This window comes from Clytia hemisphaerica, unplaced genomic scaffold, assembly GCF_902728285.1.
Source record: "Clytia hemisphaerica strain Z4C2 unplaced genomic scaffold, Clytia hemisphaerica genome assembly, whole genome shotgun sequence".
NCBI lineage: Eukaryota > Metazoa > Cnidaria > Hydrozoa > Leptothecata > Clytiidae > Clytia > Clytia hemisphaerica.
The window spans coordinates 220412-247520 of NW_027104041.1; the positions used below are offsets into that span (position 1 = coordinate 220412).

General features: G+C 35.7%; 1 protein-coding gene across 2 annotated transcripts; it reads right to left on the minus strand.

The window, feature by feature from the left end:
* Window positions 1–1996: 1996 nt before the first annotated feature.
* LOC136811816 (DNA-directed RNA polymerase III subunit RPC8-like) lies at window positions 1997–27109 on the minus strand. 2 transcript variants are annotated; one of them, XM_067068442.1, is made up of 6 exons: window positions 26703–27109; window positions 25204–25300; window positions 10619–10705; window positions 5037–5100; window positions 3930–4134; window positions 1997–2308 (listed from the first exon to the last, which is right to left on the minus strand). In XM_067068442.1, exons 1-6 carry the CDS (start codon window positions 26811–26813, stop codon window positions 2261–2263), a joined length of 612 nt encoding a protein of 203 aa, XP_066924543.1. In that variant the 5' UTR covers window positions 26814–27109; the 3' UTR covers window positions 1997–2260. The 2 variants fall into 2 exon arrangements, with proteins under 2 accessions (XP_066924543.1, XP_066924544.1); XM_067068443.1 differs by lacking the exon at window positions 10619–10705 and having other exon boundaries at window positions 2162–2308; window positions 26703–26902.

The following is a 27109-nucleotide window of genomic DNA, read 5'->3' on the forward strand; positions in this document are numbered from 1 at the left end:
AACTCAAACAATACACATCGAGTTTTTTGAAAAATACAAGTCGCCAAAATTCTGCAAAATACATAGCTATTCGGTAATTTTCTCGGAAGCGATATCAGAGCCTGATTCGCATCCCCTATATCAAAACTAATTTGGGGATGCATGCAGCCTATAGACTTGCAGGCTATATTCTGAGCCCTATTGGATCATTCTTAGACTTTTAATTCCTCAGATCCTAGGCCTTAAGTCTAGCGTTAACTCAGAGTTAAAACTCTACCCTTCGAACCTACTTTAGAGCGCTTCCAAATCATTTGTGGTCGTAAGATTTCGTGGAAATATTTCCCTTTTTTTTCAAATACTATGACCTTGATTGTAAGAAGAATTATGAAATATTTTTCCCCAAACTTCAAGGTTTAGGGGTAAAATAAAATCAAGATTCGTTTTCTCTAAAAATTGTAACATTATAATATTTTTCCCTGAATCGGTTTACTTCTTGATCACTCATTTGTGGAAGATAACAACAAGGTTCAAGACGAAGAAAAATTACAATTACAGAGAGGCAGCCACGAAGTTGGTGAGAATAAGAGAGTTTTCCTTTGGCGCCGCGGGCGAAAACTTCTTTCTCAGAAAAACAACTGCCAAAACAACTTAAAGGAGGCTTTACAAAGGTCAAAGGTGGCGAGAAAAAGGTCACAGAAACTACTTTACCCCTCTACATTCTATTGGGAAAACTTTTACTTTTTTGTCAATTTTTTTTTTGGGGGGAGGAGGGGGCGAAATAGGAGAGCACTCGATTTGTGGAGCTGTTTAAGCCTCAGGGAGTGCCCAATTCCATCAATTCTACCCCACCCAACAGTGACCCCCTTCCGTTTAAGCTGCTGAAATCCGAAGAAAAGCGGTCTTACAAAAAAATTTGCTTCATTCGTATGAGAGAGGAAAGAGTATAAGCTTATCTGAATGGTAATACTCGATAGTAATATCTTTAAAACGAGTTTCTGACCTCAAAAACTTTTGAAAAGACAATATCATCAAGGATCAATTTAAGTTTGGTTAAACATTTAACACCCACTGAAAAATGACTTTGTAATGAGTAATGTGAAAGAACTCGTCCAAAAAGTGATATCGAGTTGACATTTCATAAATTGTCTGTAAGGTCAGAGCAAGGAGATAATTCTACGGTCTGAAGACCATTGAAGTTATTTTTTAAACACTCCTAAATTATGTCCATGTAGGTCTGTCACGTACATAACGTAGCTAGAATTGTCTAGCATTAGACAACTCATTCAGACACAGTAGAAAATAAGCAAAACATAATGTAAAGAACAACTTGTAATTTATACAAACTGACATTATCCTGTAACAATTATTGTATTATCATATACCACCCATATTACTGTATTACACGGATAATATAAACGAATACAGTCTAGGACATCCAGAGAAAGACTGGATGCAGATTATTGTAGCAGTGGTTATGAACTTTCTTTGATAGACCATGGCCTCCTCGATATTTCGTTAGAACGATCATTCCAGAGTAAGTGTACGCTTACATCACATTCGTTGTCGACTGGATACCACCAGTATGTCACGAATTGGAAAATAATACTTTCAGCCCGTCAAATTCAAGTGCCCCCTTACCTAAACATACCACATTGACTTCTAAGCCCGAAGGACTAGACACGAGACTTCGTCCTGGATGGGAAATGAAGTCACTTATTTCCCATCCTAAAGGCGTGACCCACGTGGTTTTCACACGAACGCTAGACTGAACATTTGGCCAGATCTCGAAAAATACGCCGCGTGAAAACAAAGAAAGTGTTAGATTTAAACCGTCATTTTAATTGCGTCACAAATCTTAAAGGCTTCACTTTTTCTTGCTTGAGAAAGGTTGAAGATTCATCTCTAGCCCCTTCGGAGCTTCAAACTCAGTGGTTAGGCAACTTCAGCCCCCCTCAATTAATTCAATTAAGCATTTGAGCTTTTAAGACGTTTAAAGAAACATAAAAAAATATATAATTTTGTTCTATTGTACGTTTGTTTATCTTTTTCATTTCGTGGTAAAATAGGCTACACTTTATGTACAAAATAAGCACTGTCGGTAAAAAATGACTATCTAAAAAACAAGGACGAAGCAGGTTATAAAGTTTGACCAAAAATGATTTCTCCAAAAAATAGTAATATGTAAATACCACACAAATGGTAAACGAGGCCTCCATTACCCAGCGAGTCTTTCCATGTATGAGCAACATGCAATCGAGACTACGACTAAATAAAAACGACGTTAACTCCACCAACTCAAGAGGCCCAGCCCAGATTCACTGATTGACGCCTAAAAATAACGAAACAATAAGTTGAATTAAAGTATGTCTCAAATGTATGTGGGCACTTTCTAACATAGCATAAATGGGTGCTGAGAATTCTTTTGAGACAGACTTTGGAACATAATGAATCTTATAAAGCATATTACAAAAAAATTGGCGGACCGCACGCTGAGTAGGCTAAAAATGGCCAAAAAAATGGCCAAAATCCACCAAGTTTGGAGGGCTTAGAACCTTTGATCAACGACAGATATGAAAAATCTGAATGCATATTTGAAATCAGCGAAGTTTGAAGTTTCAGGAAAATGTAAACTTAAGAATTTCAGTGTTGTAGATCAAATCTTCATCTTTTTAATCTTCATTTTCAAAATTTTCAAAAGATTATGAAGCCATAAAAGAGGCCCCCAGTGGACCTTTAATTCACGCAATCACGCAATTTTTTCCCCCAAACTCACGCATTCACGCAATTTTTTTTCGCAATTCACGCGACGTTTTCCAATTCACGTATTCACGTAATTTTTTTTAGGATTTTCACGCATTAACGCAAGTGAAAAAGCCGATTCACGCATTCACGCAAGCCGCTGGGGGGGGGGGCTTAAAATAATGCGCTCAAACTATCTTTCCATGAAGTTATTACTTTTAATTATATATTTTTCTCCTTCAAGAGCAATAGCGAGTTTATGTATTTGCACTTTTGATGACGGTAGAGTGACTGAAGCGTTTTGGAATAACCTGCAGTTTTGACCCGCAATATCGAGGACGGTAAAAGTGCTGATTTACCATCGTCACTTTCTAGTAAAATTAGAACCTTACAGTCTCCGTCGCAGAAAAAACACATATATAAATTTGGTAATAGTGAAGTTAAGCAAATCGGTAAAGTCACGGCGACGAATGAAAATATAACAGGCTAGTGAGTTTCAACCAATCAAATTTCGTATTTTCACTAGCCTATTACATTTTTCGTCCGTCGTCGTGATTATCCTGGCATGCTTAACCTTAGTAATGTATCAAGATGTGCGGACTGCCAATTTTCTTGAAATAAATTTTACATTCGTCGAATAAGAAAGGAGTATAGATGAATTTAGTCTCCATCTTCCTTCCCAAAATGGAAAATAGAGTTAATACATTTTCGATCAATCCTCTGCAGCCTCTGTAAAAACGGCAAGGCATAGAGTCGCTGAAAAAAGTTCACGTGACACTTTTTTCAAATGACCAAGATAATCAAAATGAGGAGCCAAAGAGTAGTTCATGCCCGGGGGGGGGGCACTCCAGGTAGGTGACCTACCGGACGTGCGGCCCTTAAGGGTAGGTTTTTTGGAATTTGGAAAGTGCACTGTAAGGGTTCATTTGTGAGTAAGTGGGAGAAAATGCACCGTAAGGGTGTAAAATTTGAGAAAATACCAAATTTTGAAGTAAAATTTGAGAAATTTCAAAAAAATTTGCCCTAAAAAGGGCGAAAAAATTTGAAAAATTGCACTATAAGGGACGCTTTTCAGCCAAATCTTTCCTGCACTGTAACAGTGTAAGGGTCTGATTTTAGAGACCTGATTTTCGGCCGAACGTACGGTCGTTTTCAAAATCGAGTGCCCCCCCCAGGATTTTATGATTTTTGAAAATGAAAACGACACATACCGATATAGAATAAGGCGAGCGTTTATTTTCCACCACGGGCGCTGGTTCGCCATCAACGGGTGGAGGGGCGGGTCCTTCGGGCGTTAGATCAACGAATTCTTCATCAATGATACGGAACCGAATTTCTTCGTTGATATCCATAAACAAATCATGCGTACCGTCTTCCGTTTCGTACTCCCAAACCCAAAGTTGCTCTGTGTCAACACTAAAACGGGATATTATCGGGGAAATAAACAACAAGAAATCGGTAAATCGGGAGATTGAAAAAGCGTAATCTACTTGCTTAAATTTACTTGAATTTGAGTAGGTAATCGTGTTCCATTTTCCGAAATAAAGACATTTACTTTCGCGAAAAGGGCAAAAATTCGCGAAAATCGCGAAAGTTTCTGTTTGCGAAAGTTTCTGTTTGCGAAAGTTCATACGCTTAAAGTACGCAAAATCGTACGATTATCGGAAAACTCAACAGAATAATGAGTCATAAAAGAAAAAAAACCATATGGAGGAAGATAAAAAGTTATGGAGTTCATGATATGCAACACTACAATGTCTTCTGACATTACATCACCGACCCAATAGCTAATTGGTTGTAAGTGACGTAAAATCAGTTAATACGTCACTTAATAACTTACAACCAATCAGCTGTTGGGTCCTTGGAAGACATTGCAATGGTGCATATCATGAAATAATAACCAGACTGAATGTCTTGTCATCCATGTTGAAATTAAATTAACAGAGAGATTATGTATTCATGATATGCACCATTGAATGTCTTATGACATTACATCACGGACCCAATAGCTGATTGGATGTAAGTGACGTAAAATCAATCAGATGTTGGGTCCGTGGAAGACATTGCAATGGTGCATATCATGAAATGGAGATATTATACGGCTATTATAGGGCTGCCCATGCGGGTACGGCAAAAACACAAAAAACACCAAAACACCGTATAAGCAAAGTCGACATAATGCCGTACGTCAAATATCGAACTTGCTTTCACCCGCCATTACTTGTCTTACTCGCCATTTCCCTCGCCATTTTAACCGTAGCCGTAGAGAATTCCAGATAATCTCGCTAATACTGAAGTGCAACCTCTCAATAACTTACAATTTGGATTTTTGTTGCAGATACTCTTTAGGTATTGTGATATCATCGAAGAAGCCCAACGATACTAAAAAGATATTAAGAAATATTGTACACGAAAAAAAGGAAAGAAAAACCCGGGTAATGATGGTGGTTTAAAGGGCTACTTAGACTACACAATGTATTCATGATATTCATGACGTAATGTTTTCTACGGAAAGACCCCGGCTTTTGCCAGTAATGGCAAAATTTTCACAACTTCCATAGAAAACATTACGTCGTGCATGAATATCATGAATTGAAGAGCAATATTTGACAATATAGTTTTCGGACCGTAATGTACGGAGTAAATAACAGATATTCTTCTTTAAAAAGAAATTTTCTTTCTTTAAACAATCCTCCTATAATGTTGGAATATTGCTAATGGAGGTAACAATGTACCGTCATTCTTCTAATTTAATCCTCCGGAAAAAATAATTATTTTGAAGGGGTCGTACTAATAATAAGAGGAAATAAAATACCTTGGAAATTGACGTTGATTGTCGTACTAATAACAAGAGCCGCAAAGATGCGGATAAATATTTCCTTTACAAATGTTAAAATAATAATTGATGCCCTCAAAAGATTTCAAAGTGCTTTAATATTAAATCTCAGATAACATCAAGCAACGCAAGAATTTCAAAATTCCATTTATGTTATTGCCAGTATTTACAGGATTATTCATAAGATGACTGTAGGTTCAAAGCTACGGATCACGGAATATATCCAAGCTGAACCCGACTGAGAACAACAATGCAGTAATCAAATTGGCTGGAACTTCAATTTTAGTTAGGTGGACTTTAAATGGATTTTAGTATTATACTAGCGGTCACCGGGCGTCGCACCGCCAAGTAGAGTGTTGTTGAACACATCAAAAGACCTGATTATATAATTATTATTTTAAGCGCTGATTTCCAGAAATATTATATAGCCAAAAAGGGCAAATATTTAAAATGAAAGAATGACAAAAAGGAGAATATTTCACAGTAAAGAAAACCAAAAAAAATTTTATATATTTTCAAAATGAGATGAAATATTTTGCATTATACTTTCATATATAAAATATTGTAAAAAAATGTAAAAATTTAAAGTAACTTTCGGAGTTTTTTTAAATAATGTACGTGCTAAAAAGTAAAAATCTTTCAAAAACAGGGAAACAATTTCATATTTTCCGACAGAATGCAAAAAAAAAAAAAATCTCATTTTTATATACTGGGAAACATTTCATAATCTGAAAGAATGTCGATAGGAAAAAATTCCCCTAACAGAAGCCATTTTATGATTTCCAAAAGCATGCTGCAAGAGCAAAAAATGTCACATACTTGGAAACAATCAAAATTTTCAAAAAAATATCAGAAAATAAAATAAATTGTCATGCCAGGAAATCACTTGAGTTTTCTTCATTTTTTAAATGCATGTGGAAGAAAACGCAAGTTCAAGACAAAAGTTTTCCACGTTTTGAATGTACGTGTAAGAAAATCTCCAAATTTATCACAAAAGTTTCCACGTTTTAAATGTACATACTGTCAACTGCTTTAACTTGGGACGATTGGTCGAAACATGGGACTGTTTGATATCTGGTCTGTATTTTCACTAACTTGTTAAATCTCTTTGTACCTCTTTGACAACAAATTTGTTTTGATAACTCCATCAAGTTTATCAATCATATATACTTCCTTTCATAACATGTCACGATAACTTTCACTGATAGCGACGATTGGAGAATTAGAGAATGCCTGCTGCCTAACCGCCTATCGCCCAAGGGATTAACAAATAACGCGTGTGTAACTTGCCGCCCGAGTGACGTCAAACGCTTCATTGTTTTGCCATTTTTTTAATACGCCGTTCATTAACTCAAATCAAATGACTTTGGAGGTTCGGTGAAATGGTGGCCAAATTGCCGTCCCATGTTTTGTCAGATAGTCCCAAGTTGGAGCAGTTGACAGTAAGAAAATCTCCAAATTCACGACAAAAATTTCCACGTTTAAAACACATGTTGCAAAAGATCTCTAAATTCACAACTAAAGTTTTCCACGTTTTAAAATGCACGCGGGGAAGAAAATCTCCAAGTTCAAGAAAAATTTTAATTGTACATGTATGTGAGTTGATTTCAAATTAATTACATCCATATTCAATGCAATAAACCTTTTAAGAAGTATAACATAACATTCTTCATTGTTCATATTGGGGCTGTGGTGTTCCGTATCCGGTTATCAGCTTTAAAATTTGAAATTTATAACCGCAACGAGTTTTCACTAACTGTCACTATCCCCCAGCAGTTAATTCATTGTTGTAGATAAAAAACCAAGGGAAATTTAATCATCAACCAGTCAATTTTGCTCCATGTTTAAATTTTTAGCTAAAATCAGTTCATCAACCATTGTTGCATCATCATTGTTGACTTGCTTCCATTCGTGTCCATTCGTTGGGTGCAAACTTTTTCTATATTGCAAACGTATGTAATTTTTCAGGTATAACCATGGTCAGATTTATTCACAGTCACTTGCCTTCGTACGATTTATGTAAATATGCAAAGAAAGTTGAAGTTAATTTGTTGTGAAAGTTGATAAAATGTCTTGTTTTTCCAAGACCAAGAGATTGTATTATCATCTCTCTCATTCCAGCTCATTCAAAACCAACAGAATGTAAACGAAACATCAAATCCAGAAAGTAATATTAAGAAAAGTTCACTATCGACCATTCCTTGTGACAATCGTACAAAAATCATGATCCAATTCAACTCATCAAAGCATATAAACCAAAGCAAAGAAAAGTAGCGAAAGAGCAAAAGTTGTTGTCTGTATTTCCTGCCATCTTTGTTTTGACAGTTAGAAACAAAGCAGTATGGTCCGATCAACAATACGCTTCTGAAACGGCCGACGTTGCCCGATCGACAAGGAGAATAGAGCGCCGTACGGATATTTACCACATACGTTTCTCGAAGAAATGACGTCTTCCGCCTCGAAAAAAGAACATTCTACTGTTTTTACCGCCGGAGCTTGTTTTAAAAAGAGACTCATGTACAAACTCACGAAATTGACCAAAACCGAGCGTTAGACTTGGAGAAGGAGAAGGAGAAGAAGAAGGAGAAAAATTACCGTTTTAACAAATATTTCCTATAGATAGGAAATATTTAATTAGAGTAAAAGAGATATCAAATCGTATTAAATTAGGGGTTGAAAAATTAAAAACACACTTTTTGGTACTTTTTATTTATTTTTTCTTCCTTTTTCAAACTCTTATTTTGACCAACTTTTCTCTTTTCTTCAAAAGTTTCCAGTTCCTTGAGAACTTTCTCTCTCATTTGACTGTAAAGTTTTGCATTGNNAACATATTGTCGGCACTCAGCAATATATCGTCAATATATTGTCTGATAGCATAAAACTTTTTTAAACTTTAATATTTTTTTCATTGGTTACTAGCCCTAAAGATTTCAGAAGTAAGAGTAAAAAAAGGATATTAAACAATTCAAAACTATTTTTATATGCCGAGCGAAGTAGCGCTCTCATACTGATTGTATGGCAGGTCTGGTGTGCATATTTACACGAATTCTGCCATGAGATATGTTTACAGATGCTTGTGATTGGGATAATTTTTGAGTTGTTTAACTAAATGGTAGTTAATCAACGGAGCTCTACATCCGTTTCTACGGATTATATTCAAATGAGCGAGAACTTTTTTCATCCAATGAAATGAACTAATTAATCTCGTCTAATTGACATCTTTTTGTTATTCGTTAATCAATTCATTAACCCAATGCAAGTAATTAGTCTCTAAATGTCTTAACAAGTTTAAATGGACATTTTTATAGACACGACCGGTTTTTTTATAAGAAAATACATTAAAGATTGGAGTAAAAAGTTGCTTTTTCATCAAGGTCATCGTTAATTTTTTTTAAAGTCTTCTTCTACAGGTCTTGTTACACAACATGGTTGAGACTATAAAGAATTAGATCAAATTTTAAAGGGACATAAAAGTACTGACGAAATTTGTAAACAAACCGTATGCAGCGGGATACGAAATCAAAACGAATGTCACATGTCAAAATAAAAAATAAAAACAAATATGACTGATTTTGATGTTTCGATTGTTTTACAAGTTTGTTTTGTTTTGTTAGCTCAAAATTGAGAACTACCATATGCTACCGTACCGGGCCACTTAATTGCGCCATCCAGTCTAAAAACCTTAAGCTGACGTAAGTACAACATAAAAACTTTTTTTTCGAGGTACAAAGTTCATAACAAATACAAACACCAATTTAGGAACAAAAAGATTCAAGTTACATTCAAGTTACAAGCATTTCAAGAATTTTCTCACAATGAGAGAAATGTCATTTGATCTTAAGACAACAAGATTAAGGAGTGTTTACTGATGGACCGTTGGAAAACTACACAGACCTTTCATGGCATTAAACTAAAATGACAAGCAATCGCCAATGGATATTTCAGTTGTTAGAAAACAGAATTTGAAACCTTTATCCATGGAGCGAGGAAAAAAGTCATTGAGACTGGGGTGTTACAAAAACAAAGCATAGTACAAGCCCGCCTCAGGTACACAACTTGATCTTGAAACAGGGGGTGTAAAAGAGAACACATATCCATCTTATACACCATCCCGTGTATACGATCTGAAGTTGAGACAGGGGTGTATTAAAGAACACGGGATCACCTTCAATACCATCCAGAACCAACTATATGAACTTGAGATACGGAAATGACAAAACATGGGCTCGTCTTAGATATCATTCGGGACTTACGATCTGATCTTGAGGCAAGGGTGTGAAAAAAAACACGGTTCTACCCAGGGATACAGGAGGTAGGCTATCTTATTCATGGAGAGTAATTAGTTTCCATATAAGGTAATACGATAATAAAGTGCGCTCTCCTCCATTGGTTATAGCCTCCCTCTGCATCCGAGCCTGCTACCTAGAATACCATCCAGGACACAAGATTTGACCTTGAGATAAAGAACACGAGCTCGCCTTGAAAACCACCGGGAATAAACAATATGAAATTAAGACAGGGGTGTGACAAAGAACACGGGTCCGTCTTGAAAACCACTTGGGACATGAGATTTGATCTTGAGACAGGAGTAATAAAAAAATCGGTTCGTCTTAAAAACCACCCAGAACATCGCATGAACGATTTGTTTTTAAGAGGGAGTAACAAAGAGCATGGGCTCGTCTTGAACGTCAACGGGGACACATGATATGAACTTGAGACAGGGGTGTAACAAAGCACACGAGCCCACCTTATATACCATATCCCAGGTACACAATTTGATTGAGACAGGGGTGTAAAATAAAACACGGGCTCGTCTTGAACATCATTTAAGACATACGATTTGATCTTGAGACAGGGGAGTGCCTTGAACACCCACCACCCGGGGACACGATTTGACTTTGAAGCATGGGCGTGGAAGAAAAAATATGTTTTTCTTGAGCACTTATTCAGAACACATGATCCGACCTTGAGACAGGGGTGTTAAAAGAACACGGCCTATCGAAGATCATTCGGGATAAACAATCTGATCTTGAGACAGGTATGTGACAAAGAAGACAGACCTACCTTGAACACCATCCGGCGTACATGATTTGACCTTCCCAACCAAAACTTCATCGATAAAAGGTCGGAACACAATAAATCGAAAGGTCACTATAACGAGAAAAAATATTTGAGAGTGTAAGATAATTTCAAGGGTTTCAGAAAGTTAACTTAAATTGGAAATTTTATTAAACTTTGTTCACGATAAGTGGTTCTCTTTGGATACCCCCCCCTAACCTTTATTATTTTTAAGATATTACAAGAGTTGCTTGTATTCCTGTTGTCAAAACTAATCCCAAAACAGATAATCCATACTGTGCATTCCACGCTCTGCTCTAAGAAGGGATAAACGTATGTAAACGTAGCCATGGCCTTTAGAGTGAATACGTGTCATACGCAGAATATTAGGATCTGCTCGAAGATTATGTGGATAGCTGGATATTATTCTGACTCCATTCTCATGTCATATATTCTAGATATGGTAATAAAATATGATGAATATTTTTAGCGTTGTGCTTGTTCTTATAAAAAAACCTTCCTTTGGCAAGATAAACACTGTCTCAAATAACTATCATTTTACTTACGTCAATGATGCAAAATAAACAAAAAGAGTTTAATGTAAAAAATGCGGTAAAGGAGAGAGAAATGGATATTAGAGAAGCTTTGTGTAAGCTAGTTGAAGACATTTTGTGTGATTTGTTTTGAACTTTATATAAAACAAGATGGCAAGTATCAGCGGCGTTTCAACCATTGGTCAGAAATTATTGCTGTTGCAACCAAAACCAATTGATCCTTTAAAATGTGATCCAAACAAATCGTTGTATTGGCAGATAATCAGAAACAACCAACCAACTTTGAATCGTCAAGCCAAACAGTTTAATTTGGGAAATACCCGCACGTTTAACGATCCGATCAAAGCTGCCATGTTTCTCCTTCAAAGAGAGTACGGCGATTCTTCGCTTTTCGTGAAGGATTTACACAAAGCTGTCTTCATACCTCCAACTTTTGTTTCACAACAATATACAAAGAAATCAAAAGTAGCCATACTTGATTATGAAGTTAAGAAAGATATGGAAAGACTTTTGGACAACTTGAAGGAAGATTCACCAGAACACTGGATGACGAAGGAATTAGAGAATTTCATGCAGACACAAAATGGTGCTGATCGTATTGACACCAAGGCGTTTGACAAATGGATTGTGAACCTGAAAATCATGTATTTGATCAATGAAGAGCTTAAAACAGATCGAGTCAATCTACCACCAACGCCCTCTGAACTGGGTGTCTTCGTTCAAAGGTGTATCAACGAATTGCCTTCGACATCACCAGAACCAGAGCTGAAAACTTTTCTACGCGAATGTCTTTCCAAGAAGAATTTCAAAAAGCTTCTTCAACATAAGATCGAGGAGAATGAAACACAAGATTCAAACCTCCGATGGCTTTTTGGGCTTCAGTTGTCAGAACTGGGAGAGGAAGTTGAACATCGGTTTTATGAAAAACTTCTTCCTTTAAAAGATGACATTCTCCAAGACACAGTCGTTCTTTCATCTGTCAATTTTTTGACAAATGTTCGAAACAAGATGCATAAAGAAGCAGACTTTTTGATCATCTCATGGCAAAGAAAACTCATCATTTCCGTAGAGATGAAAAGCGAACTTAATAACGATCGAGTTTTCGACCAATTGGAGTCGAACCATCAATTATTCGAAGAGAGATTGGGAGATCAGCTGGAGCCTGGATGGACTTTCTTTCCCGCTGTTTGTGTTAAAAACAGTTCCATCTCAGTCACCACCCAACATTACATCTCCATGGAAACCGACGTCAAACAATGGCTTGAAAGTATCCATGATAATTACCCAATCGTTCAAATCGCTCAAATTCCGACTCCACTCGATCAGGTCCAAAAACTTTTGAAGATTATCGTATTTTCGATCCACGTTTCCAAGAAGGACCTCATTGCACCAATAACCAGCTCAAACTGGGTGGAGTATATCCAGAATGCCATCGAAAATGTTTCAACTAGTGACAATATTTTGTTTTATTCCAATCAACAAATGGCAGTACTGAATAGCAACGATCCCCGCTACAACAAATTGATCATTTGTGGGCCGTTTGGAACGGGAAAAACAGTATTACTCCAGCAGAAAGCGATGCAGTTAAACGAAGAACCTCACTATAAAGGGAGAGTCATGTGTTTAATTAGGGGAGTTATATCACTAATAAGTGGGTTGGAAAGCATGCTTTACCATCGCATGAAAGTTGAATTGGAGGAGAAACACGGAATATTTGTCATCGAATTGTTTGTAAGTATTTCTTTACACTAATAAAGTTTGTACACCAGAAATCAAGTCTGAGGGATACGATCTTGACATTTTCGTAATCAATCTCAAAATACAATAAACAATCAAAAAGGATTCAAATTGATTCCAAAAAAAAAAAAAAACAAGTGATGCTTTTATGGACCTACCTGTTTATAAAACGAATGATAAAAGTTTAATGAAGGCAATGTAGAAACAAAAACTGAATAATTCAAAATTTTGTGAGTTGATGCCAAAAAATTTTTTTCTCGAAAAATGAACTTTTTCATATTTAGCACACTATAATTCTACGTCTTTGAAAATATTTTCCTATTTTTGGACATTTCTTGGGCCCAAATTGGTCCAGAAATCACAAAATTCCTATGATTCAATCCCGAGAAAAGTTGGTAACAGACGAACGGACCAACGGAGGTCCAAAAACGATCCATTATAGTAAGGGGGCATTCATTAGGGCCAGTAACAACAATTTCCCTAGTGGAATAACTCATTTTTAAGAAGCATTTATTTAGAAACTTTAGTAAGTGTGCGTGTGCGCGAGTTAGGTTCGACAGATTTTCATGGCCCAAAGACTAACTTTACAAGCAAACTCAACAGGAATAATCGATACCATCGGATAAAGCATAAAATTCCAAGCAGAACTATATACTGTTTATACTACTCGTTGACAAATCTTTGAATCTCAGAATCCTATTCGAATAGAAATGATGTCAAAAGATTTACATTCTTCTTAAAAATTGGTCAAAAAATTCCCACTTGTTACAATTGGTGTCCACAGGTCCCAAGGAGTGGGAGGGAGGCCCCTTACAATTACTGCATAAAGTTAACAAAGCTTTAAAAACATTCTTTGCTCGTACCATAGGATAATGACGATGAACAAATCCTTCAAAATCTCATGCAACACGACATCAAAGCCGTCTTTTGTGATGAGTTTAATATACATCATCGATCTGACTTGATAGAGAAAATGAATGAAATGGTTGATTTCTTGTGGGTCGTTCCATCAACGGATAATTTGTCTAATTACGATTTCGAACTTTGGAGAGACGAATTCACTTTTCTCGATCTTTCCCAAAATTTTCGTAATGCACGAGAGATCGTGAAATCGACTATATCATTTGCCGAAGAAAATGATTATCAATACAAACAAGGTATCGTTATGCCTCCCGAAAATTTCCCAACAGGTTGCCCACCGATTTTTGTTGACACTTTTGAAGAAGCAATGAAAGAAGCAAGAAAACGAACCAAATATGGAATTTTAGTCATTGGTGATACTGGGGCGGATGGCGTTTATTCAAATCAGATGAATGAGAAATGTAAGAGGTACAGTGACTGTGGAAATGATTTCAAAGAAAATGAGAATCCGTACAAATTTCTTCAAGAAAGAAACATTTTGATTGTTGATTATGATTTAACATATGGATTCGAGTGGCAAACCGTTGTAATGTTTGAATACGATATGCCGTATAGTAGTGCAACTATGCACGATTGTAATCTCATGATGAGGTGCAGCACTAACCTCTTTGTTATAAAATAAATAGTAATGTAATTTATGAAAAGTTTATTCAAATTAAGACTGTCAAATCTTTATGTATATAAACTAGGGTCAGCATGTTTCAAACACACTGTTGGCGACCACTTCAAAAAGAACTTTCTGTAGTATTTTTTAGGGAAGCATTTTCACTTTATCCACTCTTTCTTTTAACTGGTAACAAATCTTTACAATGCAGACTTTTGGCTGCTGCTTAGAACTGAGCAGTAAATATTGAAATTAAAAGTCGAGAAAAGTAGGACGAGTAGAAGTTTGTACTTACCTTACTTAGCTTAATTACTTATGACGTAATACAGGGTGGACAAAAAAAAAACGCAACATAATATTTTTTGGTTTATATCTTCAAATCGCTTAAAGTTATAAAAGTGGATTTTCTACTAAATGTTTTCCAACCTAAGATGAACCTTTACTCAAAATTTCATCAATAAACACACCATATTTGTTAAGTTATGAGCATTTTTATTACACATAGTGGAATTAGAGTTGTTACATTTGGTTACAAAATTGACGTCATGTTGCATTTTTTTGGCCCACTTGGTATAATAGAATTAAATATCTTTTGGAAATCTTTCTATTGTATTGTAGATAATTAAAGAATTTCAATGAAAGACTTTTTTCTTTGTTTCAGAGTATTTGGACTTCTGTATATTAATATTTTCTTATTTTTTCCGGGGGTCCTTGCTTGGAAAACATTGGGGAACGCAAATGCTTTGCCACCAATAATTTTTCGAATTTCTTGCTAACTTTGAAGGCTTAAGTAAATGAAATACTATCCAATTAAAACTTGATTCGCGTTTCTATGACTTTTTTGAAACGTCCTTTCAAAGTTTCAGATTGATTTCCAGCGTTAAATTGACGTCTTTCAGAATTGTTAGAATTTCAATTCAAACCATGAGATTAACCAGGAATCCCATGCTTGTTTTTCGTGAAATTCTGGATAAATTACCCTCGACCAAATTTCGAAACCTTTTAAATTTCCCTCGTTGCACTCGGAAAATTTCAAAAAATTTCAAAATTGACCTCGGGACCCGAATTTCCCTCATAGCCATGAGATTACTAGTACGAATATCAAGAATTCAGATAATTCAATGGAAGGAACAAAGCGTAGTTTAAACAAAACGATCATTATCCCGCTATACGATTGTTGCATTAATATATAACACTAAAGGTATAGGGCTACTTGAAACCAATTTCATCAAAATGGAACATAAACAAGTTGCAGTTCAATAGCTACCGTAATTTCTCTAATTTAATACGACCAAAAAAATAATTATTTTGGAGGTGTCGCACTAATAATAGGAGGATATAAATTGCTCTGAATCTGGAATCTTTTTATCGTACTAATAATTAGAGGAAAAACTTTGTAAAGGCGCGCTAAATTGGAGGAAAAATAAAAAAGACAATTTTTTTTATTTTTTCTATTTTTTGTTTTTCTGTTTTCTGTTTTTTGTTTCTTTCTTTTTTAAGCTTTTTTCTAACCCATATTTTCTTCTCTTTTCAAACTCTTCCAACTTTTCACGTGTCATCTGCCTCATTTGGGCGAAAAGATCAGCGTTCTCAGTCTTTAAAAATCAGTTCGTACTATAATTAGAGGAAAATTTGAACTTTACCGTATTAAATTAGAGGAAAATCAAAAGTAGGTAAATGGGTGCTCGCACTAATAATTAGCGGATTTAAATTAGTTCAAAATGACGAAAATAATTTCCTCGCATTAATTAGAGGACGTATTAAATTAGAGAAATTACGGTAAACTTTGTTTGTAGTGCTCCACCCGCCTCAGAGAAATCTCAACAAAACAAAATTAAATGATAACACAAAAAGTGCAAATAAACTTGAGATTGTTTTAGTATGATTTTCATAAAGTCCAATCTTTTCCAGATTTCAATAAAGTTTTTGAACGTTTTTTAGCTTTACGATTCGAAAAAAAAAGTTAAAAAGGAGAATTTCATTAACCCCTGGAAACTCAACAAAATGCCAGTATTAACGTCACAATCAAATGGTTTTTGATGATTTTGATCGAGTTCAATCTTTTCCACACTTCCATTAGGTTGTGTAGCAAAAGCAGGCGAAAGCAATGTACTAAACACGTACTAAAACACGTAATAAAAATTACCTATACTGACTTGAAAACCTAAACCTTTTTGCCGATTTTATCAAAATTCAACATTTTCTATGTTGTAATCACGTTCTTGAATATTTTGGAACGAACGAACGAACGAACGAACGAACGAACGAACGAACGAACGAACGAACGAACGAACGAACGAATACAAAATAAAAAAAGTTCAATACAAAATAAAAAAAGTTCAATACAAAATAAAAAAAGTTCAATACAAAATAAAAAAAGTTCAATACAAAATAAAAAAGTTCAACACAAAATAAATAATTCAATACATACAAAAAGTGGGACCCAAAAATGGCCAAAGTCTTATGTTGTGAGACTGGATACTTATCATTGACCGTGATGTTTAAGGTTTTAGTTAGTAAGGTTGATCTTTTTGGCTCCCATTACTTCAGGCTTCCCTGGAGTCCTCGATTGCAAGATTTTGGGTCCCACTTTAGCTTTTCAAGAATTTAGGGCCCCTGGTACCAATTTTTGAAATTTTTGAAAGTCCGGGTCCAAACCTTAGAGGGGGTTCCAATTTTTAAGATTTTGGGAGGTTTTTTGGTGGTTCACGAGTCCTGGTATTCAAAAATGCCATTTTTCATTTTGTGTTGTTTTTTATTTTGTATTGGAATTTTTTATTTTGTATTGGGATTCTTTATTTTGTATTGGAATTGTTTATTTTGTATTGGGATTCTTTATTTTGTATTGGAATTTTTTATTATGTATTGAGGTTTTTATTTTGTGTGGCCCTTCTCGGCTACCGTACTTACCTGAATGATAAAAATATTTCCCAGTAGTGTCGTCCGCGCGCGAATTTAGCGAGGCTTTCGGATCTTAATGTTTGCTATTCGCTTCACATTATTTACTTGGACAAAAAGGTGATTGATATGTGTAAAGGTGGTGATCCGAGCTTCGAGCAGGGAAGAATGATAGAAAAGCTGAGATATTTGAAAAGGTATATATTATTATTTCTGTTTTAAATCTGTGAAAATCCTAACCTTAGAAACGAAAGATACAGATAATCATTGGCTCATTAAAACTAAAGATATTCAGAATTCTCAAGATACTACATAATACATACTACTATTATTCAGACTTCTTCGCTTCCGGCCTCTCGCCCGCATTGATCTGTTGGCTTAAAAGCATAACTAGCTATCACTGGTTATGTTGTAAATGTTGGCCAGATTATACACAAGAAAAATGATTACTTTGATGTTGATATGTTAAAGTCTAAGCACGAGATTGTCAAGCTGCGTGTGATAGATGTGAAATTGAGAGACCGATTTGAAGAATTCTAAACTTCGCAAAGTCCAGCAAAGTGTTTCATGGTTTCAAGGTCAGTGGTATTTTTTAATAGATCATCCTCCTTGGCACCGGCACGATTTTTAATCCTCAAACTACACCAATTACAGTCAACGAAGTAATTAGAATACAACCAAGTGGCTCATTCCAGATGCAAGGACAAATCATGTGGAAAGAGGCTAAGCATCTATTCTTGCCAACACAAGAAATGGGCCAAAAATTGTTAGAGATGCTGAATTTTCAGACGCTCAAGAAAACTCCTTGCCACTTAAGATAACTTGGGATAAAGTGACGACTGAAATATAAAAAATTTGTTGCCCAGATATTATTGGAACCAAACTCAACGAATATCGCCAATGTCGTAACAAATTTTTCAAGAAAAGTTGCCAGAGCCTAAAAATGGTGCAGCTAGTGTTCGTTGTGATCATTGCCCTCTAAATTTGAGCTTGAAAAAATGTCAACTTGTGTACTCTATAGATGCTCAGATTGAAATTAAAGATAAGTTTGGACTTCACTCACTTTTTTCCCAAACATTTTGGAGGAGTTCTTTGGAAAGAGAACAGGTGAAGAAATGTCACAGAACTTGGTTACTGTTGAAAACTTTGAAATTGAGTACAATGTATCACAAAAGGTAGTGACTAAGATTTATGACCATATTCCAATCTAAGGATTATACTCTTTTTCTGTTATGTTGTATTGATTTAATTAAGACTTTAGTTTCAGACATTTGTTAATCTTTTGCGTTTTTGTGTCCTCCTATTTCAACGAAATTCATTTAAACGCCCCATAGCATTTTATAATGACCCAACGCCTGCTTTCTAACCCTCCCCCTACAGCTACAATTAAGCACAAAAGAGTAGACTCTTCACATTTTGACTGTTTCAACCAATACATTCTATAAGTTTCAAATTCATAAATTGATTTAACCACCCTAAGAATTGAAATCATGGAATATTTTTCCTCATTTTCTTAATTTTTAGTTCATAATTTTATTCTTGTGATATTTTAAGTTTTTATCTGGTAACACTTTGTTTGATTTTCTAACTGTCAAAATTTACTTGTACAGAGTGTGGAGTGTTAGGAATGTCTGCAAAAAAGAAAATGTTACGATGTAAACTAAAGATAAAATTTTGTAAATGACAACCAATTAGTCCCACCTCCTGTTTGATAGTAATTTGACAGTATGATTGTGTGCTTTTATCTTACGATATATTTAAACGAAATAGATAATGGTTTGTTAAATTGCCTTTAAAAAGAAGGTTGAGTATTTTTATGCAACCTACGGCATATATTATTAATCGTTTTTAAGTGTACATATTATTTAGGTTGCATTTTCATCAAACAATTTATTTGGAGCTAAACCTTAGCTCAGGTTAATTCCAAGTCGAATGAAGTACATCCCGCCACCGCACCGAGGCGGCTATGAAATAGTATATTTCGGCTGCCGGTTATTCTTTCCTTCGCCTATATATATCCTACCGTCAAGTCCCTTTTCAGCGCAGTTCAGCTCAGTCTTAATTGATCACAACTTCAATCCTTCCCTCCTACCCTCTCATCAACCCCTGTAATTTTCTGTTCTGCTTTCTGCTTCTTCCTTTTCTTTTTTTAGTTACCAACTGCGTTCTCATCCAAGCGTGGTGATTGCTGCTGCGACGGATCCTGATCTCATGGTTTCTCCTGGGCAAGGCTGTTAACCAGAGATTAGGTCATTTGGGATGCATCATGATACGTTTAGTTCTAGTGTAGGGTTACTCCGTAACCTTGGCAAGTCAGTAGTCAGTTACTTAGATTCATCCCCTAAGGTCAAGGATCCAGTTAGATCTGGATTAGGTTCGCACACTGTAGTCCCAACGGTGTTAAGGTTCGCCAGGGCAACCTCCCTGTTTATTTATTAGCCTCCGTCTTATACGGGGCGTATAAGCCGCCGTCATCAAAACGGGGCTTATCAACCTCCGTCATCAAAACGGGGCTAGGCGACACCTGTCATCAAAACAGGCTAAGTAAGACCCCCGTCATCAAAACGGGTTACACAGGACACCCGTCGTCAAAACGGGTTAGGCTCTCAGTTATATATATCTTGATGCATCCCCAATGTCATCCCAAGTTCTATTATACATTTTCCGCATTCTTGTTTACGTTTCGAAATATACTGTTTCCATTACTGCACACTTATGTCTCTATTCTATTTCCTCTGTTGCTCATATCCTTTGGTACCTAGATCAGTGTATTTCGACCACTTTCAAAAACTTCTCATCTTGCCTCCTTAGTCTGCCTTTTTTGTGTTTTTATTCCTAGGGCCTCATACTTTAATTGCATCTGAGACGTGGGAATTAAACCATTACATTTGTATAAAATATAAAAAAGTAACGTTGGTTTTCCTTTTATTTCCATTCATTAGCGAGTTTGTGTATTTGTGCTTTTGAGGACGGTAAAGTGACTGAAGCGATTTGGAATAACCCGCAGTTCTGGAGTCTGTTAAATGACACGCCTTACGCACCCACGCGCCCTACGCGCCTGAATTTCGACGCGCCTTTAAGTTTTGACGCACCTTCTTACGCGCCTTATTATCGATGTGCCCTAAATTTTTGACGCGCCTTACTTACTTGCCTTATTACCGACGCGCCCTGAGGTTAAGTATCAGTAGATAACTCAGGATGACGGACGAATTTTTGAAGCCTTCGTTCGCGCTACGGCACCTTTCTACAGGCTAATCCGAAAGCTAGGCAGACATACCCCGGGCAAAAATATCGGATTTGCTCTAGAACGAGAAACTGAAGGGAAACGTGTTCTAGAGCAAACCCGATATTTAACCTTGCTATTAGTTCTTTTCAAAGCAAGTAAGGAATTGTGTTTAATGTCAGCAATTTATTTTTCTTATAAGCATCAAAAAGCATCTTCTTTATAAGAAACCAATCAATAACTTTAGATTTGAGGGGATTAGGCTTTCGGTAATTAGTTCTTTAGCAAAGCCAGGAAGGAATTGTGCTTAACGTGAGCATATCTATTTTTCTTTTAAGCATCGTCTTTATAAGAAACCAATCAATAACTTTTGATTTAAGGGAATTTGGCTTTCGGTAATAACTTTTTTCATAAATCAAACATAGCATACTTGTTTTTACAAGCATCATTTTCGTAACAAAACTTTCAATTAGTTTCCTTCAATCTGAATCTCCTATAATTCCTAACAATTTTTCTTTAATTATGTGATGCCGAAGCTTTTGTCAAAAATAGTTTACTTCTTTTTGAAGAATGGTAGAATATGTATACATAGGCATTACATTATTATTGGTCAGATAGGGCTGATGCGTAAGCATACTTTTAAAACTATTGATTTAAAGATGCATGGTAAGCTTTGTCAAGTAGTATTAATTTCCAAATTAATCTGTCTGATTCATTTTTCCGTTATATTGTTAACAAAACTGTTGAATTTTTTTTCCAAGGGTGGGTGGGTTTTGGTTGGTTGATCTATTCGATTGGTAACGCACGTCAAAAATTTAGGGCGCGTTGATAATAAGGCGCGTAAGAGGGCGCGTCAAAATTCAGGCGCGTAAGGCGCGTGGTCGCGTCAATAAATGGAAGGCGCGTGGGCGCGTAATTTAACAGACTCGCAGTTCTGCCCCGCAAAATCGAGGACGGTAAAAGTGCTGATTTACCGTCATCCTCAGTTGGTTAGGATCTACTAAAATTAGAACCTTACCGTCTCCTACGCAGAAAACACACATACATAAACTCGGTATTACAGTCAAATGATCGCTATAGCTAATGATCTTATTTGATTTGATAACAATTTTTGTTGAAAAGATGTTTAGAATTAAGAACGTAGACCAGAAAATTTAGGACATTAGGCATTATAATTGCTTATTTGAAATTTGAGAATTTAATACTTTGATACCATGGATTTGCGATAAGAAAAATTTCTAGCAATTCAATGAAGTATGAGCTCGAAAAGGCTAGGACTCTAGCATAGAAATCTCTAACCTTTCTCAGGCAACAAAAAGTAAAGCCTTATAAATACAATTTTTAATGGCGGATTTTGTTTTTGAATGGTATATTTTTGGAAAGCTAGCGGAAAATTTTAGTATCATTTGTAGAAAAGCCAGGCGAGTCGCTCAAGACCGTTCAACTTTGGTGGGATGGGAAGGTTTCAAATCCCACCAAGAGAATTCAATTCTAGCGCTTATACTTAATTGATAGACCTTTTCATAAATTACGCTAGGAACATCACTTGCCTCGTTTTTAAATTATTGCCATGGTGATCAACTCCCAGCGGATTTTATTAAAACTACTTTCTATTCATCAAAAAATCATTTCATGTCTCAAGGGTCATAATCACCATGGTAATTGTTTGAATACGAGGCAAGTGATGTTCGTGACGTAATTTATGAAAAGGTCTATTATGCCTTATTATTTTCCAAATTTTAGCTAAATTGTGCTCATAAGCGTTATGCTTATAAATAAATAAGAGTGTAACGGTACAGCAATTACTCAGGCTAAAAGTAGCATTCCTTATTAAATTATCATAAATTAAGGGCTATGGGGGCATTTATAGCGATAGTTAATGCTAGTTAGTTACACAACTTTTGGATTTTCAAGCTTTCAAGAACAGCTGAGCCTGAAATTATTAGCAAATAGGCGAGACTAATTTAATTTGTTGCTTTACGGGCTACCCAAAAAATCGGTCGGTCGGCGAAAAAATAAAAATGAAAGTAAAATCAAGGAACTTGGTAGAATTAAACCTATAAAATCTCCTAAAAAGGCAGCAAAAACTACTACATCTTGACAAAAAGACACAAAAAGGTCGAACTCATGGATAAAATGAAAAATTGAACATAAATTCTCAAATTCTTGGAAAAACTACCAAAATTTTGAAGATTTGGTAGTCTGTAAAGCAGTGAAAATAAAATTTATTACCAAAATCAATTTTGTTTTTATTTCCATTCTCGGAATTTCAGGGTCGATCGGGTCCGTAAAACAACTAGTCAAATTGGTCTCGCCTAAAGGGTCAAAGTTGTAGAAATTGGGTGTGAATCAATCTTTTAAATAAATGGACAGTTTTCTAAAAAATTAAAGCCATTTGGTTTTTTAATATTTTGGTATATTATTGCGTGAGCATGTTTGATGTTTTCATTGATCCTAATTTTTACTGATAGGTAGGTTGAGCCTAAGCTAAATAAGTGCAAAGTAAAACAATGGATGGACCTACCGAATATAGGTAGTCGAAAACATGCTGAATGAATAAGATGAAAATGTTTGAACGGAAAAGAAAAGATAATAGCTTGGCATAGATGCGTAAGCTTGAAAACATGATGAAACTTGTTTCACGCTGGCTATCCGATGTTTTAGAGGTAAGGCGAGACCAATTTAATTTGTTGTTCTACGGGCAGATTGTTGGCAAAATATGGGTCGGTCGGTCGGTAAAATAAGAATAAGTTATTCATTTATCAGGGTTGGTAAGGTACTGAAAACATTTTCCAAAAAATATCTGGATCAAAAGTTCACTTTTTTATCTTCGATGAAGATCATAATATAATTTTAGTGTATGGAATGCTTGCTTGATTTTCTAAATTTTCAATTTCTTTAATTAATTTTCAGCTTTATTCAAATTTAATTCTTGCAAATATAGTGTGTGAAATATATTTTAGTGGAAATTCAATATTATTATTTTCTTGATTTTAGCAAAATAAGGCCGGTCGGGCCCGTAGAACAACAAATTTAATTGGTCTCGCCTAGGAAGCCCCATACAAAACGTTTTTTTGGAAACCAAACCATGCCTTTATTTGACTTTAACCAATCCTTTATTTCCTGTAAAGATAACTCTAAATCTTTAAAGATAAAATTTAATGAAGCAATTTCCACAAATCCGAAAATTGGCCCAAATTTGCCTAAAAACTTTTCCTTTAAAAAACTTGAAGTCTTAATGATTACCATTTCGCATCACTGTGTAACAAGCCGGGACGCTGATTGGACCTACCTGATGATTAAAGTTATTGAAAGTAGGGAAGTCTAATATAGTCGAGTGCTGGAACACCAAGGGGACAATCAGTAATCGTTAGAGTTGCGAAAATTTGAGTTATAGAGAGGCAGAATACCCTAAGAATCTCCTTAAGAGTTTATGGAAACAATCGAGTTGAGGAGGTTCGAGTTATGGGAGCGTAGACTGTAGTTTAAAGCGATAATGAAAAAGATCGTGAAAAAAGAACGGACATGCGAACGGTTTCCTAGTGATCTCCGGCTCTTCCGGCGATTTCTGAGGAATTCCGGATACTAGAATAAATAGTTCAATTGAAAATCAAAAACGCTAAATATCATCAGGCATTATCATTGTTCACACATTTGTGTGCTTGGGTTCAAGCTGGCAAATAAACACAAAGTTTTGACCCCTCATAAAAAGCCCGAAAAAAAAATTATTCATCATGGGGCCAGCCTTGATCGTTACTCAAAATATTCGGAGGTGTGCATTTTCCTGGGTACTTTCAAAATCACCTCAAGTGGATTTTTGCGTGGATTTCCGGCATTTTCAGTCCGAAAAAATCTTCGTGAAAATCGAAATCCGTCACATTTTAAACATGCTAATATGCATTTTGAGCAAAAAGATTTGAAGTGCCAAAAAAACGGTTTCCCCGGGATATTTCCGGGGTTTTGGCAGGAAATCTTTTTTCAAAAATCAGGCTTTGTCAGGTATTGCCAATTGGCATCAGTATGAAAAATTTCATGAAAAAATATAAAGTGCAGCTCAAGAAATTCAAGAGAAACAATTTTTCCGGGGATTCTCGGCTATGCCAGCAATCTTTAGAAAGTTCCAGCTTCAAAAATCAATTTTATTGACAACTGAGTCATGCTTGATGGTGGACATTGTTATCAATAATGTTTTGGCGTGAAAAAACAAAGAATTATTAGGAAAAAGGCATAATTCCGGCATTTTCAGCCAGAAAAAAACTTTCTTCAAAAATCCAACTTCAAAAATCGGAAAAACTAATGAGTCAATCTCCAGAAAAGCTGGTAACAGACGGACGTACGGACGAACGGACAAAGGTTAATTTATGGGACTTCCAGGTAGGTCCAAAAAATTAAGAAAAACTAACGAACCAATTTCACACAAAGTCCAAAAAACAAATTTGCCCAAAAAATTATTTTTTCGAAAATCGGGCATCAGATTTTATCGGGCTCTATCACTTTTTGGGTACTGTCATTTTGCATCATTGTGCAAAAAATCAGAAAAAACTAATGAGCCAATCTCGAGAAAAGCTGGTAACAGACGAACGGACACGGGTTAAATTAAAAGACCTCCGAGGTAGGTCCAAAAATTTGAATATAATTTGAGTCCGTCACTTACCAGGTGTATGTGATGAGCCGTCTCCTGGAAGAATGTACGAATCTCCAATCTCTATAATGTCAAACAGCGTGATACAGAGTCCAACATTGTGCACGACCTGAACAAAAAATATAAGACATTAAGATTGCAAATCTAAAAATAACATACCTTATCGGCCCTTTTTATGCCGGCCCTTATTGGCGTTATTTTTAGGTTCTTGACGTAATAAGGGCCGATAAGGTAATATAAAATCAAGCATGTACATTTTGACCTGAAAAATACATGAAAAAGAAGTAAGACAGTAAGATTTTTAAAAGGAATGGAATGTGATAGAAAGACTAAAATGTAATCGACCTGAATATTAGTATTAGTAATACAATAATATGGGTGTTATATGATAATACGATAATCATTATGGGATAAGATCAGTTTTTTAAACAACAATTTATCCTTTCAATGAATTTTTGCTTATTTGCTAATATGTCTGAATTAGTAGTCTAGTATGCTAGACTAGAAAAAGAGCTGGAAACTATTTCTCATTTGAACTTGGTAAGGTAGTACCCAAACCAATGAAGTACAAGCCCGAAGTCGCCAAATCCTACCTAAGTTGCGCGGTCTTGAGCGGCCCGTATGGTTTTTAAACAAATTCCGGATTGAAAGTAAAACCTTCCGCCAGACTTAAAAAAATATACCACTCGAAAACAAAGAAAACGCTAAATTCAATCAGTCGTCAAAAATACGGCGCATATTCTAAGGCTTCACTTTTTTTTCGTCTGTTAAAGGTTAAGGATTCACTTCGAGCCTTTCGGGCTTATACTTCATTGATCCAAACCCTTCTCTCGTTTGGCATAATGGTTGCATAAGTATCTTATATTTAAAGCATAAGCTTCACGCATCGCCTCTGATATGTTTTGGTATAGCGGATGGGCATCGTGGATAGAAAATTCCCGTCCGAGAGTTACGCCAAATTTGGGGCAACCTATATTTCAACTTCCTTAAAAAGGTTCAGAAATCCAATGATTGTATTGACCTAGGGTCAATCAAATTTTTAATTTCAAATTGACTATCTTTCATACATAACATACTAATGAAGCTAATTAAATTTTCAAAACTCAAAAACACAAAGAAGGGGGTACCTCTCGGACACGAATTTTATAAACGATGGACATCCGCTATATCAAAACATATCAAAGGGGATACGTGCAGCCTAATTAAAGCAAGTCTAACCACTGACCTTTATATATCCCTGGACCAAGTTACTCAATGCCGGCCAAGCAAAATCTTTGATCGGAGTTTTTTTGAAATTGGTACCCTAGTGGCGGCACTACTCAATAGCGGTGAAAATGCATTGAGAGCGCTAGATCTATTTTTCCTCGAATACTTTTAATGATGTAGCGTCGTTAGACATTGATTTTTAACATTTCAATGGCTTCTTCTCGGGTACCAATTCCAAAAAAACACCGATCAAAGATGGCGGATATAGCTTGGTCCAGGGATATATAAAGGTCAGCAAGTCTAACCTTGTTTGCAAATTTCTTGTTTAGACCAAACTCTAATGATTCTCTGACGTTGTACACAAAATTGAAGGGTTTGATTCGTATCACATCTTTCATCTCCGATAACACAAACATCTTCGTCTCTGATTGGTTAAGAATAATGCTTCCAGTGATTTGATTGGTTGATGAGTTCTCTATCTTAAATCTGATTGGACACCTTCAATATTATGTCTGGGTCACTTCTTGATAATGATTGGCTAATATCAAATACTTGAGCTATCTAATCGGATAGATCTCGATTCTGATTGGTGTATTGGGACGTCACGTGCTACCTTCGTACAATGTGATTGGTTATTCTAGGTTCAACTGCTTTGCGATCAATTGATGACTTCTTGATTGTTAACATGACATTTCTATTTTATTTACTCCCT